Source organism: Sprattus sprattus (genome assembly GCF_963457725.1).
Source record: "Sprattus sprattus genome assembly, chromosome: 10".
Classification (NCBI taxonomy): domain Eukaryota; kingdom Metazoa; phylum Chordata; class Actinopteri; order Clupeiformes; family Clupeidae; genus Sprattus; species Sprattus sprattus.
The window spans coordinates 19,125,017-19,140,746 of NC_137908.1; the positions used below are offsets into that span (position 1 = coordinate 19,125,017).

The window sequence follows — 15,730 nt, forward strand, 5'->3', positions numbered from 1 at the left end:
GCATTGCATATTAAGTCCTTACCACCCTTATAGATGTCTGTGGGGATCTGTACTGCAGTGAACGAATAATTGACGTTGTTCTTGAAGTTTGGATCGTAAACAAATTCTAACTCCAACGAGTTTGTCGGCTCACTATCACCCTCAATGGAGTACTACAAAGGTCGAGAGACAGAGACAGAGAGAGAGAGGAAGTGAGAGAGATTTAAAAGTTGTCATCTGTGAACCATCTGTGCCTCAGGGACTCAGAGTTCATGCAAAAAGTAATGACTTAGGGATGTAATGTAAAAATGCCAAGCTATTAGTATAAACCTGAACTATTACAACAGTTAGAGTTCTAGAAGAAAACCAAAGAGTCATAACTTACATAGTCCAGGTCTGCCTTGGAATCATAATACTTCATATCCATCTCCTACAAAAACATATTAAGTGGATTCTTGAGACAGAGAGAACATGGTAGCTCTAGCTGCTTGTTTAACCCAACACTTTCACCTGACGGCTGCCTGCACAAACCCCCAGCAGAGAGGATGGGGCGAGACTGAGTCAAGGGGCCTGCACTCTATGCTCTCAGGCCTAATGGACTGAATCAACCAGAAAAGTGGACTGCCACTATCTGTAGGACTCAAAGCGACCCCAAGCCCTCTGCTAAAAACACCACAGTGCACAGTGGACTGAATCATAGTGGTGGGATTCATGCTACTTAGTGTGAGATGCATAGGCTCTTGAAGTCTACGCTTTGCTCTGCAGAATCCAAACTATATTTTGCAGGTGTAGCACCAATGACAAGAGGCTGTTCCATTTCAGGGGATGTTAGGAAGTTGAATAACCGAGGCAGAGATGAGGGTGGACCGTTAATGAAAGGGGGATGTTGCTCTAAATGCTCTTCTAACCCACTGTATTGTTCTTTAAGTTTAGATTGTAAACAGAGTTTTAGGCGTTCTCTAGCCTGGATACCAGAACGAACTTAGCCCCGCCCACAACATTTGAGGTTGGAAGTTCAGACTGGCACTGCTCCATTGGGGAGAAACTATCAGATCTCAGAAAACTGACCTAACCAATCAAATTGTCAGGGCGGGCTTTATACGATGATCGACAGATGAGTAACAGTAACGTAATCAACCACATCACCAAACACCGCTTGGTTTGAATTCGTTTTCAACAAAGATGGCTGCCGCTGGAGAGCTGAGATGTGTAGGCTTGATTCTGCCATCAAATCTGTTTTAGAAGACATCGACAGCGCATTAATTCCGAAAGAGGACGGAGAAAGGTGATCAATGCATTTGTCGATCAATAATATGTTTTTGCCGTCCTTCCTACGGGATTCGGTAAAAGTTTAATTCATCAGCTGGCCCTGGTCACATACTACGTTGCTGTGATTGGTTCCAGGTATATCCAATTGACCGAAGAGGCATTTTTTCCCCCTGGTTAGTTGAAACACGCCCCATAATCACAGCCCAATGGAGCAGTATCAGACTCATATTCTGACTAGAATTATGAGTATGACATCGTCAGGCTGGGTGTTCTCCCTTTCTGTAAATAAATCTTCAGCTGTCCATTTTGGGCATGAGGTGGGTGGGCAGTGAGTCAAGATGGCCATTTAGGGCAACAGTGAGTGGGATATGACACAGAGTTCTGGGTGAGTGGGCACATATTCCAGAGCAGCTGACCTTAATGCTGTCCTGCCAGAGATGCTCCTTCTGCAGGCGCTCTGCCTCACTGGCCAGCTTCTGTGGGTCAAAGTTCAAACATCAGGGTTAGTACTGAAAGACCAATCACTCCGAAGAGAGCTTACTGACATGAGTTTATTGAGGATTTGGCCCTGTTGCTATCATCTCACAGCCATTAATAAGAAGCTTAAAGTGTGACTCACAGTTATTTAAAGCAATACTGATACACAGCAAGCCTATATCAGCAATGCTGTGAGTCATGCCGTTGAGTTAAACAGTTCAATTCGATCAAAAATACATGTGCAATGGATTAATGGACAAGTCAAGTCAACTAGGGAGTTGAAAGGAAAATATCACGTATACGTAATATGTACGTAGTGTAATTATGACAACACTGAGACAGGTTTAGTGGAAAGGATTGTTCAGACTTTCAAGAGAAAAAAGATAAATCACTTACACGGAGGGCCTTGCGTTTCTTTGCCAAAAGATTCTCAATGTCAGATGCCACCCTCTCCACCATAGCTTTGGGGTCATTCTTCATCAGACTGTACTGTCTCCTTTTCTCACTGTAGATCTAGGTCATAAAAAGGTTGATGCAAAGGACAGTGCATGAATAACTCTGTAACATATCTGGCTATAGACACTTGTGTCTATCAGCAACCTTTATAGCACTAACAGCCACATATGTCATTCAAGGGAAAGAAACTAATTATTGGTCTGACACTGAAAATTGGGGAGAGAGACCGCCATTACAAGAGCACATGAACATGATCTTGCCAAGTGATCCAAGAGCCAACACTCAATTCTGACTCAATTATTAATTTATAATTAATTCGGAAATAATATAACTGCTTGATGACAAGGAGTGATTGTTTTGCCCCTTGACAACCTTTACCAAACTGGTAAAATAACCTGGTCTACTGCAAACTCCACTACTCTTAAACCAGTCATGTCTCTTTACAAACAGGCTCTCAAAATACTTGATAAAAAACCTAATTCACACCATCACTGTTCTGTCCTCCAAAAATACAGACTTTTAAGTTGGGACAATCTGATCACATTTAAGAACTGCTGTTTAATGTTCAAAATCCGGTTGAACCTGGCCCCCCCACCACTATGCCGCCTAGTCAAGTTTAGAACATCAGCAACCAGTGCTACTCGAGGGGCAGCAAGAGGAGACTGTGATATTCCTTTAAAAAAAAGTGTATTTGGACAGTCGGTTTTCTCAGTTAGGTCAGCCCAGGAATGGAACCATCTCCCACAGAACATTAGAGAATCAACCTCATTTAACAGCTTTAAAATAAACCTTAAAAAATGGTTAATAAATAACCAAAAATGTGAGCATTAGTGGGTCACTAGAACGTATATATTGGTCACTAGAACTGGTATTTCATTTTATTTTTTATTTTTTTGTCATTGTTATGTTTGTATATATATATATGTATATGTGTATATATATAGTTAATGCCTTTTTTAAGTTGTTTAGCCATTAACACTCTGGCAGGGGGACTGCCAATGGAAACTAGCCTTTTGGCTACAATTGGGTGCATTTACATTTTAATGTTTATTAATGTACACTGTCCCTCTTCAACAAATAAACTGAAACTGAACCTGAAACTGAAACTGAAACCAAAGAACTAAGAATTCCCCGCTCAATCAAAACCTCTGAAAAGCCAGCCCTTAAAAAGCACACATATGACAGGGTCTAATAATTAGACACTGATCTAAAAGAGGGATAACTTTATTACCTATATCTCCTTTTTCCTATCATCTGCAATGCCTGTTTTTACTTTAATATATAGCAATCCTGGTTGTATTCAGTAAATAAATAGCAATCCTACAATTACGTATATAGCAATCCTGGTTATATTGTGTGTGCGTGTGTGTGTGTGTGTGGGTGTGTGTGACTCAAACGTACTACCTAACTCTCACGTACTACGATGAATACAAAATTCATGACTGCCCTGCCCTTTCACAATGACCTATTTTATGCTGTTTATATATTCATAGCAGCAAGCAATGATACCTCCAGGTCAAAGCTGAGAGAGGAATAATAAATAACAGACATATCAACATCAACTCACATCCTTGACTCGTCTCAGTGACTACATGTATACAGTGGTGGAATGTAACAAAGTTTGTACGTATCAGTACTTTACTTAAAGACACAATATGCAACAATTATGCTTCAGGATTAGGGTTAGGATAAGCAGTTTAACCTTAAAATAACAGCTTAAAAAAAATTGGGGCGCTACAATGACTTTTAATATGGAGAATTGCGTCCGTGCCAATGGCATAGCAGGGTCGATAGGCATATAACTGCGTTCAGTAGTTTTGCCTGCCGATGCCCGCCGACCTGACTTTGATTACCTTCTGCCGATCTAGTAAGTAGCTTATTTGCCGTCTTGCTTAGTCTTGTGTTGCACATGATTGATGTTTGACTGTGTAAGGACAGTCGTTGAGTAATTAGTTTGTCATAATGTCAAAGTCAGCACATTTCAAGAGATTTCGTTAGTTTTAGCTGCTAGCATACCTTTAGCGAATAGCTATTAATCCTTAATGCACCTTTAAGTCAAAATAAGTGCATACTTTTTACTTTTACTCCGTTACATTTTGGAGCTATTATCTATACTTTTACTCCGCTACATTTTTACAATATATGTTGTTGCTCGTTCATTTTATGAACACAGTTTCGCCAAAATGTTGCCTACACAAAAACATGGAAGCGTTGCTGTTGAAATTTTAAACCAATCAGGTGTCTCTATCAGCTCCAATGATAGCAGAGTACGCGTCTGACAGCAGCGCGAGTGGTAGACTTGACATTCAACAGACAGCCTGACAAACGGTCTAATCCAGTGGGTCTTAACCTTATTGGAGGTACTGAACCCTGCAAGCTTCATCAGTGCATTCACCGAACCCTTCGTAATTGAAAAAATTAAATATGATTTCTTTAAAACATAGGTAAATGTTTTACTAGTGCACAAAATGAACCATGCATCAGTTGCACACTAAATCACCGTGTTCAAAAAACAACACCAACAAAACATGAATTTCACACAAAAACATAACTCAATGAATATCAACTGCAAATCAATGTGTCTTTTGGTGTTGCCTTCCAGATACAAGTTCAGAAATGCACAATTTGACTAAGCAACTAAATATTTGTAATTTAACACAGCGGAGAAAAATTGAGTGTTGCCAAATTGTCGGCAGCCAATTTTTAAACTGCCGACAAAAACGGCCCGACATTGCTAGTGTGAACCGGGCTATAGCCTACTGTGTGTGTTTTGACCCCTGCCGAACCCCTGAGAGTGACTCAACGAACCCCTGGGGTTCGATCGATCCCAGGTTAAGAACAACTGGTCTAATCATTCAACATGGATCCAGAGGTAGCCTCGACTGAGCCCTCTGATATGAGCCACCCTTGGCCTTATTTAAGACATGTTCAAGTTCAGAGGCCCCAAGAATGACTCGTGGAGTTTTCAGTTCGTTTCCTGTCTACCTCAAAAAAGGAGTTGCTAGCCTTCAGAAATTCGCCTTCAAATTTGGAGAAACAGGTCGCGTTATGCAGAGTTCTTGCTATTCTAAGTTAATGTCTATGACTTTTGCATATCGTATGCAGTTACTGACATGATTTTATACTGTTATCTAGCAAAATACTAGCCTGGATACCAGACCGAACCCCGCCCACAACATTTTTGGTCTGGAATTTCGGTTTGGCACTGCTCCGTTGGGGAGAAATTATCACAGATCCGAAACGGATCTAGCCAATCAAATTGTCAGGACGGGCTTTATACAATGATGGACAGATGGCTTGAGTTGAAGTAACGGTAGATTTGAAATCGTACCAAGATGGCGGCGTCTCGGGAGCCTGTTAGTGGGAAATATTTTATGTGAATCAAGCTATCTACATGACTTTTTTATGTCTACATTGACTCGGTCAGTTGTGTATGTGCAACACGAATGTTGCTGAGTATTGTAGGTCTTAACTGAAGCTCTCTAGCCCATTATTGTTAGGTTATTGCTAACGCTTAGACCAAAAATCCATTGAAACACATAGTAGCTAGCTAGCCTCGCTGCTAATAAGTATAACGTGAGCATGCATACCTCACAGATATTGACAGTGCATTCATTTTGAAAGAGGAACAGAGAAACGTGATTATGGCATTTGTCGATTGAAAAGATGTTTTTGCCGTCCTTCCTACGGGATCCGGTAAAAGTTTAATGTATCAGATGGTCATACTACGTTGCTCTGATTGGTTCTAGGTATCCAATTGAGCGAAGAGGCATTTTCTTGAAACACGCCCCATAATCACAGCTCAATGGACCAGTATCAGACTCTCTCTGTCATATTCTGACTAGAATTATGAGTATGACATTGTCAGGCTAGCAAAATACACGTTGACATACAGCAATAACATCAAAATAACACGAATGTACCTTGATTATGTATTTAATGTAGTGGTAAGATAAAGCTGGTAGTTTAGCAATGTCAAGCTAACGTGAAGATTTCCCTTTTTTATTGACTGGTTATTGCCTGGCATGCAAACTTAATGCCTAGTCTTGGGTTACTCAATATGTTTTTTTTTTTTTTTCTGCATAAAACTCTGCATTGACAAGTTTAACAACTCCATTTGTTTTTCATGTTTCATATTTCCATTTTTTTACACGTTTGTTTGCAATTAAATAAAAGATTAAAAGACATAACATTGTGTCTTTATTGGTTTGGCTTAATGGTATTATCTTATAATAATTCCTGGTAGATAACTTGTCATCCGCAGAATTGTAAAATAGAGTACACCAACCTTTCCAATTAACAAATGTTGTTACTTATAATTATTACTAGTAGTGACATCTGTAGAGGCATTTATTACCAGTAGCTATTTCTTTATCAAAATGGCACAGCCTAGACATTGAGAGACAGCCCATTGCATGAGTACTTTTGCTTTTAAAGTAAATTTAAAAGTAAGTACTTTTTACTTTTTACTTAAGTAGGATTGTTGATGTAGTACTTTTACTTTTACTTTTACTTTCATTTTCCTGGGTACTTGTACTTTTACCTAACAAGTAAACGTCAGTACTTCCTCCACCACTGCATGCATAACTACATTTTGCCATGTGATAATTTAGCCAAGATCAGAAGAAAACAGGTATTTTTTATGTGCAGGCATGAACTTATGCCAAAGTGGTATTATGCGGTTTTTAACTAGACTTGAGGCAACAGTGGTCCATTTGAGTCTTGGGTTACTCTTATTTTGGCACACTGAAATGAGTTTGCATGAACATTGTCAATATTGAAGATCTGCCTAACATACATAAAGATCGGAGAAGGGCTAGAGTATCCAGGGCTAGAGTCTACTGCATTTGCCAGGGTCTGGTACCAGCACATGTATTTGATGTTCATTAGGCCAGGGTCTGGTACCAGCACATGTATTTGATGTTCATTAGGCCAGGGTCTGGTACCAGCACATGTATTTGATGTTCATTAGGCCAGGGTCTGGTACCAGCACATGTATTTGATGTTCATTAGGCCAGGGTCTGGTACCAGCACATGTATTTGATGTTCATAAGCCAGGATCTGGTAACAGCACATGTATGTGATGTTCATAAGCCAAGGTATAAACCAGCACATGTCTTTGATGTTCATTATTGGTTTAGTTCTGTGGAGTTTTCCCATCTAGTCCATTATTTCTGTATAATGGGACACTTGAGGGCGTTAATTTACTTATATAACTGTGCAGCAGCAGAAGCACAACACACATGGGCCTTTGAAGACAATGTAGTTATACTACACTAATGGTGTGACAATGTAGTGATAATACACTAATGGTGTGACAATTATCCTGAATTGCTCAAATTCTAAAAAAGACAAAACATTTAATGACATATATTTTAGGATGTCCCGATATATGTAAAAAAAAAATAAGTGTATCTATCCACCATTATATGCTCTTTATATCTATTACACATTACATATTCTTATAAGACAATTATTTATGTAAGCTGATAGTTAATATAACACAATAAGGCATGCTCAACTCAGAGCATACATACTCAATTTAAACAGATCAGATCAATAATTGCTAAACAGACATTTATTGATGTACAAAGCCATGTGAAAATGAGCGTAGAAGCTGAATTGGAGGGAATTTGTCCCGTATAAAAAGACCTAATGTGAATTTCTAAATCAAACATACCAGTAGCACATTCCACCAACAACATGTCACAACTTAAAAAAAAAAAAAATCACATTAGCAAACACAGTATCAAACCACACAACTTTGGTGGTATAGAAAGGGAAAACCAGTTAAAGAGGCATTATGAAGTCTTTGTTTAAAACTAACCAGTTAGCTAGCAGCCAACAGACTTGCGTTGAAACACCACCAACAGCACAGCACAGCTAGCTTGCTAACTAACTACTAACTGTCTAACTTATCTATTTTGGATATATTTGCTGATGGAGCTATAAAAGCTTCCCTTGGATTTTGTGCAGTGTTTTCATTAAAAGACCAAAACATTCTTCCAAAAGAAACAGGCCACCATCCGTGGACAATTAAATAACAGAACATTGACATCTGAATGTTTTCAAATCTTCAATAGAGAAATTCAATTATCTGTACTTTTGCTCTCTCCCTGGCTGAGTGATATAAACAGCTGTAGGCGGAGACACCCAGCTGGCAGAATCATGCCTATACACCAACTCAGTTTTACCAGCCCAGGTCAGAGTTCAGAGATGAGGCCAATAAAAAAAGAGAACGAGGAGTGTTCACTCTAGGTCACAACCCTGGGGGAGGAAAAGCTGGTAACATGTATTACCAATCCATTCATTCTGTCTCAGAAGAATTAAGTCATCCTTTCTTATTCTTAACCAACATAGGTGCACACTAGGTACGCCTTCTTCTTCTATTCTGCTCTTTTGTTCTGCAACTATAAATGGAAGGGTCGGAGAATAAATACTTATTACCGTCATGATATATATTTAGACTCTGGCTGCTAATGCTTTATTTATTTATATACTACTTTACTGTTCAAATGTTCTGCTGTATCCAAATAAATTATGGAAAAAAGATGAAAAGGCAAACAGATTAAAGAAAGCTCTCCAGAATGAGTCATAATCCCTGGTGATATGAGATCCACAAATGATATAAGTATTTTACGGTGCATTTGGACTGAGAGTGAGATTTAAGGGTTGGGTAGGGGCTGATGGTTGAAACTAAAGAGGCCCTCGCTCTGCAGCACCGTCCACCATCCTATACAAGACACTCTGTAGGATTATGGGTAAATTAATGAAAAAAACAAAACACAAAGGCTCTCATCATGGCTTTACCGGAGGCGGCCAAACCATCTGTTCAGCTCTCACATAGGAGCAGAGGCACGCGCTCCGGCGACCGGCCCGATGTCATGCCTTCCCTGGCATCTGCCACGGAAAACAGGACACACCTCCAGAAGTCTGTCGCTACAAGCTAAATACACTCACTCAGCCCGTTACAGTGTGAATGACAACCCCACCCCACCCCATTCCTGACCACAAGCAGGAGAACACAGTTTTTTTACGGACCAAAGAAAGTTCATCCCACGGGAATGGAATTGCACAGAAAGGGCATTTTCTATTCACAGCAACAGTTTTTTTCTGTAAAAATACTAATCAAAACATTAAGACCGCCATGGTGTGCATGTTTGACATTGAATTATACTGCAGGAAAAAAAAAAAGATCAAAAACAGTGGCAAAGATTGGCCAAAATGTGGTCATATGCTTAGAAATGACTTAAAGCACTGCATCAATGGATCAACCAGCAAAAAAAGAGATGTGAACCCCCCCTGTATAACCTACAGCACTTCCTCCGCATACTGTGCATCACAGAACACTGAACACACATACTATTCTGTCACAGAAGCTGCTCATAAGCCCAAGGTTAGGACTAGCACAACACAAAGAGAACATAAGGTTATATATATGAGTTATACCTCAGAATGAAGATTTCATGTATTATTTCTAAGCACATCTGTAACTGTCTACCCTGATTCGCTGTTTACTTCTACAAAGAAACCTGACGTCGCCAGACACCAGTCTGCTCATATTTGTAGATGAAAGATGGAGTCCAACAGAAAAGCCAGCTTCAGACAGGAAGAAGGAGGAAAATTAACAGCTGATACTCTCCTAGGGAGAAGACCACACCCATCCTCCTGTCTCCATTCAATTATTCACACTTCAGCTGTCTGCACAAGGGTGGAGTAGCAGTGATGATCTAGCAACACCAAGGCACCAGATCTTGTGAACTTCAAGGGTTCCCTTTTCATAGTCAATCTCTCTCAGCTGAGTACAAGTTAGAGTAGACACAATATGTGTGGCAGTCAAAAGCATTGCATCCTCCTTTGCAGAAATGTATATTTCTATATGCTAATGGGACTGGGCAGAATGCACTGGAAAGCTGATCTATGCGAGTTGTCAGCTACAGGTGTTTCACATTTGCTCCTCTTCCAGAGCTGCAAATATAGACTATAGACACAAAGAAGAGGCAAGAGCCAAGAAAAGCTTGCAATCAGATAGGCACACTCACCCCCTTAAGCTGCTGGGCTCCACTGATATGCTGCAGTACTCTGTCAATCTCCTGCTCGATGCGCCTTGCCCAGTGCATTATCCTAAGGACACACACAGTACACGATCGGTAAGAAAGTGCAGGGAGAAAAACAAGCAGGAATCCTATGCACACAAACACACACCAAATACAGAGAAAGGAGTGATACGGTACTGTCTTTTCCTTGGAGTCTAACAAGGTTGAGCACAAACAAACACGCACAAAAACAGCAACCTTAAGCTCTGAACAAAATCATGTAGAATATGTAATATCTTAGAACAGCCTTGACCGTTCCATGATATGGATCAGTCCGAAAGAGCACTGGTTAACAGGTTAATTTATCTGATCATGATGATCATACCACTGTGAAATTGTAATCTACACCAAAAACATGTTTATTCCTAACAATGTAGTATTCATGGTACTGATTGACTCTTAATGGTTATATTTTCTTCTGCCATTTCTCTGAGTACGCAACCCCAAAGAAAGTTATTCTACAACATGCAGTCAATCCAAGCAAATATAAAAAAAGATTGATAGTCCAATGAACCCATGTTGTGGATTATGTTACCCACAACTTTTCAACTGAAAGGAGAAGGCCATGTTTACATGAAACAATGATTTGTCTTGACATCTGAACTAAACTAAAAATCAAACAAGGGTGTTATACTCCAGTTCATTTTAAGCATGTTCATAAAAGCTGTAACTCTTTTTGTAAAGACAAACACCGCCTTCTCTGTCAAATTTAGAAACATCAGTACTAATTACACTCCAGTTAAGATGCACCACACCAGTAGTATGACAGTATTGAAGTGACAGCAGCAACACCAACACACCACCAGTGACTGACACCTATGTTGTGTTTGTGTTTGATTGTGGTATTTATAGAAAACGGTATTATTTTGAACTCTTTGCTGCAAGCTATGTCACTGATTGACATCATCACAATGGGTACAGATTTTTAAACTCATATATGCACAACCAGTAAGGAAAGCCAAACATAACCAGAGTATACAGCCCTGGCACCTCTGATATTGTCATGTCCTCAGGTTCTACAGACAGACAGACAGACAGACAGACACATCAGGCAGGCTCATGCAGCATTGCTGTCAATCCATTACATACACCAGCTCCGACCAATTACCTCAGCCTACCAGAGAACATGCAAATAAGAATTCTGAAAATAAATGAACCGGGACACTGCTGGGACACAATGTGCTTTTCCCCGATCGGGTTCACAGACGACCAGTTATTACCCAAACCCACTCTCCCACAACCCAGAAACCATGCTACACTTCAGACTACCAGGACAGGACAGAGCTGGATCTGTGCCACCTCAATTGAGTTCATAGACAACACAAATTAAAACAATTCTTAAAGCTCATGTATAGCTACTGGAACCACAACTCACCTTCCTGTTTTCCCAGGCAGTAATAACTGGTTTATAAAATACTAGCCTCTTCTAATTTACACCTACGGAGTATAGTACAGTAACTTCAATGCTGTGAAGCTTTCGATGCTGCCCTTACACAGTGTGTAAGTAGTCTACAAATGCGTACTCTAGTTGCAATAGCATATTTCAGAGGATGGTTTTCTGTGAATAACAGTTTCAATAATATGATGGTGGTTTTGGTTATCAAAATAAGAGGTGATGAAGTTTTAGTGCTATATCATGTCAGCAGTTTCTGAAAAACAACTCTTTTAATTTGGTTTTAGATGTCAGATATGGTAACCGGAAACTGGAGGGCCAAAATGACAGCATTGTACCATTGTCTTTATGTCTTTATGAATGTATTTAAACAGCTTTATAATTATTGTTATTAGTATTATTTTATCATTTAATTTATTCTAATCTTTCTTACGACTAAATTGTATTTCTCTTGGTATCTGCTGTGGTATGTACTGTAAATAAGGATAAAAGAACACCACGCTGTCAGCACACTGACTGCCTGATGGAGATTTGCTCCAAAGTCTGTTCATTCATCTGTCCCTGTGGGAACCCATTCTTGCAGAAGCACTGGGGTGTTTGTTCCTGTTCCTTTACTCTGTTTTGTGCTCTACTTCCGAATAACCTAAGCTTAGATGGATGCATATACAGCGAACTAGAAATAGAAATAAACATATATTTATCATACTTTAAGATTAAAGGGACATTTCCTTTAAAAATCTCAGAAAGATCTGTTTTATGTTAAAGGGTCATGTCAAAATAATTTGAGGTCAACTATGTGTAAAAACAGTAAGTTAATGATTTGGATTGTGTTTCACAAGTGTGCGTGAACGTATTTAGCATACAGGCCTATGTGTTGTATTGTGTGCCACAGTACAATGGGATCAAGCAGCATGATAAAAGCAGCACGGCTCAGCTCAGGAATGCTGGTATGAGTATTCGTGTGAGTGTATGCATCATCCTAAGGCAGCTAAAGCACTCTTGGACCTTAGAGAGTGTGCTCCATTTCCTACACACTCCACCTATTCCACTGGGACGACCATAGTGCGCCTCAGTCTGGCAGAGAGCTGATTGAACAGATAGCACACTCGCTTCCGCCCCCACCCCCACCCCCTCACACACATGCCCTCGCACACACTCTAACCTGACAAACACACGCACATACACCACAATTAAAAATGAGAATGTGAGAAAGCAAGGGAAAATGTGAGTAAAAAAAACATAAGGGAACTGCGTAGCAGATGCTGTGACCCATATTCAGCTTCTCAGAGTGGGTAAGATGATAAAAAAAGGTGTGGCTGAGATGGGAAACAACAAACTATGGAGAGGGGCATGATAAAGTGACATGCAGCGAAAGAACTGATACCAGAGGGGAGAGCAGGAGAAGTGGACTTTGATAAGGGAGGCATGAGGTTGACATGGAAAGTGCTATGAGTGGGTGAGAAAAAAGAAGGGGGAGGAGAGAGAAAAAGAAAGAGAAGGGCAGGCAGAGCAAAAGGCTGGAGCTGGAGATGGAGGGAGGGGTTGACAGAAGGAGGGAAGGCGCAGCCAAGAGAGCGGAAGACAGAATAAAATCTGGCTGCAGCATTAATTCTTAATTGGACAGAGCTGCTACTGCTGCTGCTTCTGCTCCTTGGCATGAATGCCTGTTTCTACTCGCCTGTATGGAAGAGCCAGACTGACTGAGGAACAGTCGTTGTTTCATCGCACTCAGCAGAAAACTGCGTGGTGAGGGGAGTGGGCTGCTGTCTTCTCCACTACAACAATTTATCACCCCCTACCCCTCCCCTTGCACCCCACACTTCCCTGTTACAGCAATCCCCTACTTCCTCCGCTCATTGGACCACCAGTTGCCCATTTCAGTAATTCTAACCCTGATTGGAGGGGGCTTTTTCGTTTTCTGTCCCAGGGACTACTGTTGCATCTGGTAAATCTCTGTAACTCCCATATAGGGCAAGACTGGAGATTGTCCTTGGGGGGGGGGGTCCTATGGCAGGCACCAGCTGTGCTTGCTACACAGATCTGAGAGGTTGAAGAAAATATGAACAGAGAGGGATTAAATGCAGGAGTTCAGCAAAGGATTACAACTACAAGCAGACCTTGCTCCAAGGCTTCCAATCCTGAACCTCTGCACCAGGTCCATGATTACACAAATACTGCAGCTGGATCTAAACATCCTTGAAACCGGCAGTTGCACAAACTGTGCCTTACTCAGCTGTACTAAAACCACAACTCCACTGTTTTTTAAACCATGAGGAAATATGTAATTTCTCTCAAGGCTAACGATTACCAGCCACGGCAGATGTGATCTGGTCATTCATGTCTATGAAAGGCATTAAGTAATATCATGCTTGAGCCCTTAACATCGCCCTTGCGCACACGGGGCTGGATGATAAGCCATCTTCACGTCTCCAGCCAAGAATTTACATCACGCCATCAAGATACATCTCTTGCACTTGCAACAACAAAAAATGCCACGTTTGAAACAAAAGCAACAAAACGTATTCTGTTCATGGATAGAAACAGCTGATATATCAGCACGAACACTGCGAAAGGTGGACTACCACAAGGGAGACTAGACCATCAGTTAGTTAGAACACACATCAGATACATGAAGATCATGCAAGATCATATACATTTTCGACATATTAACAGTTGACATCATTATTCCTCATCTGTTTTAGGATTTTAGCATGAAATCAAAAGCAGCCGTAAACCACACGAACCCTACCGATGGAAAACTATTAGTCAAAGCTAATAGTTAGGCAAATCAATCGGAGCTTGTATTTTTAAAGGTATTTTGAACATCGAACCGTATTAAGTGGACAACATTATATTTTCAAAACATCCCATGGAGTAACTGGGTGGATTGCAGGCATGGTCCTGCTGCACCACAGCAAAAGATATATTGCGATCCGTGATAATCCGTGATATGGTCGCTTGCCGTCAATGAACAGAAAAATAAGCCTTCTCAATAAAGGGACTTACGTGTACTGTTGGGGAAACCTGTGACCCTCTACTCCAAGCCACGGTACGCAAAAAATCAGAATAATCTGGACGGATACCAGGCAGGCGATGCTGCAAGACTGTGAACATATCGCCATTTTCCATTAAAAAGCCAAAAAGCAAAAATAAAAAAAACATGCAAGACCAATTCTCGAGAAACGAGGTAAGGCAAGTGGTCGTTAGGAATCGTATATTCTTGAGGACATGCTAACGGTTAAAGTAAAGGCGATGGTAGGAGAAGGGAATGTCGCGTTCCATACTGGGCGAACATTTGAAGCTGCTGCTGCTGCCTTGATGCTGCGGAGTCGCACGCGCGCTCGCTCGCATTGAGCAAGACAGGGAGCGGGTACGAATATCTAGGTGCCCACAAATCATTCGAGACACAGCAGGGCACATATACTCGTGCTCTGACGTAGGTAGTGCATATTTTAAAATGGTCAACGCAACATTTGAGCTTTGAAATTTGTTTATCTCACATGTTAAAACACTCTGCCTTAAATGGTCGCTATATGTAGCCTACAATCTATTAGACACCAGCTGTGAGCACTATTCAATGAGATCAATGGCCTGTGATTTACTCTGTGACCGTAGGTGGGCCTTTTTAGTCTCATTGAGTGCCTAGTTGTAGTTTACACATAGTTTATACAGTCAATAGACACCCTAGACATATTTTGTCACCACGCTGGGGTGAGCACAATCAATAGGCTCCTCTCTTAACTAGCAGAATGAGGTGAGAGCTATTCAATTATTTGCAGTCTTCCTCCTGATTGTAATTAGGATCACGGAATATACACAAAATCCATCTGTGCTTGTTAGCATGGTATGGTTTATCTCTATCAGCAACACTGCGTGGGCGGTAGCTATCTGTATCACTGCCAACTTCAGGCTCTAATGCTTTGGTTTTTGCCAAGGAGATCCAGGAAAATTAGGTATATTCTGCTCCAGTGTAGCCTATTCAGTCCAACGCAGAAATGCTGTCACGTAAACTGAATGTATTTTTTGAATGTCATATACTTTTCAGTGGACCCAATTCATG

At 40.7% G+C, this 15,730-nt stretch overlaps 1 protein-coding gene across 1 annotated transcript in view; it reads right to left on the reverse strand.

Annotated features, from left to right (window-relative positions):
- The window catches only part of cacna2d2b (calcium channel, voltage-dependent, alpha 2/delta subunit 2b), a gene marked incomplete at both ends in the record, with an annotated part of 29,074 nt that extends 14,282 nt beyond the window's left edge, over positions 1-14,792 (reverse strand). The window contains 6 exons of the mRNA XM_080846286.1: positions 23-152; positions 365-409; positions 1,665-1,724; positions 2,122-2,238; positions 10,224-10,305; positions 14,677-14,792. Coding sequence (XP_080702412.1) covers positions 23-152; positions 365-409; positions 1,665-1,724; positions 2,122-2,238; positions 10,224-10,305; positions 14,677-14,792 — 550 coding nt within the window. The remainder of the gene's footprint in view (positions 1-22; positions 153-364; positions 410-1,664; positions 1,725-2,121; positions 2,239-10,223; positions 10,306-14,676) is intronic.
- Between the last annotated feature and the right edge of the window lie 938 nt (positions 14,793-15,730).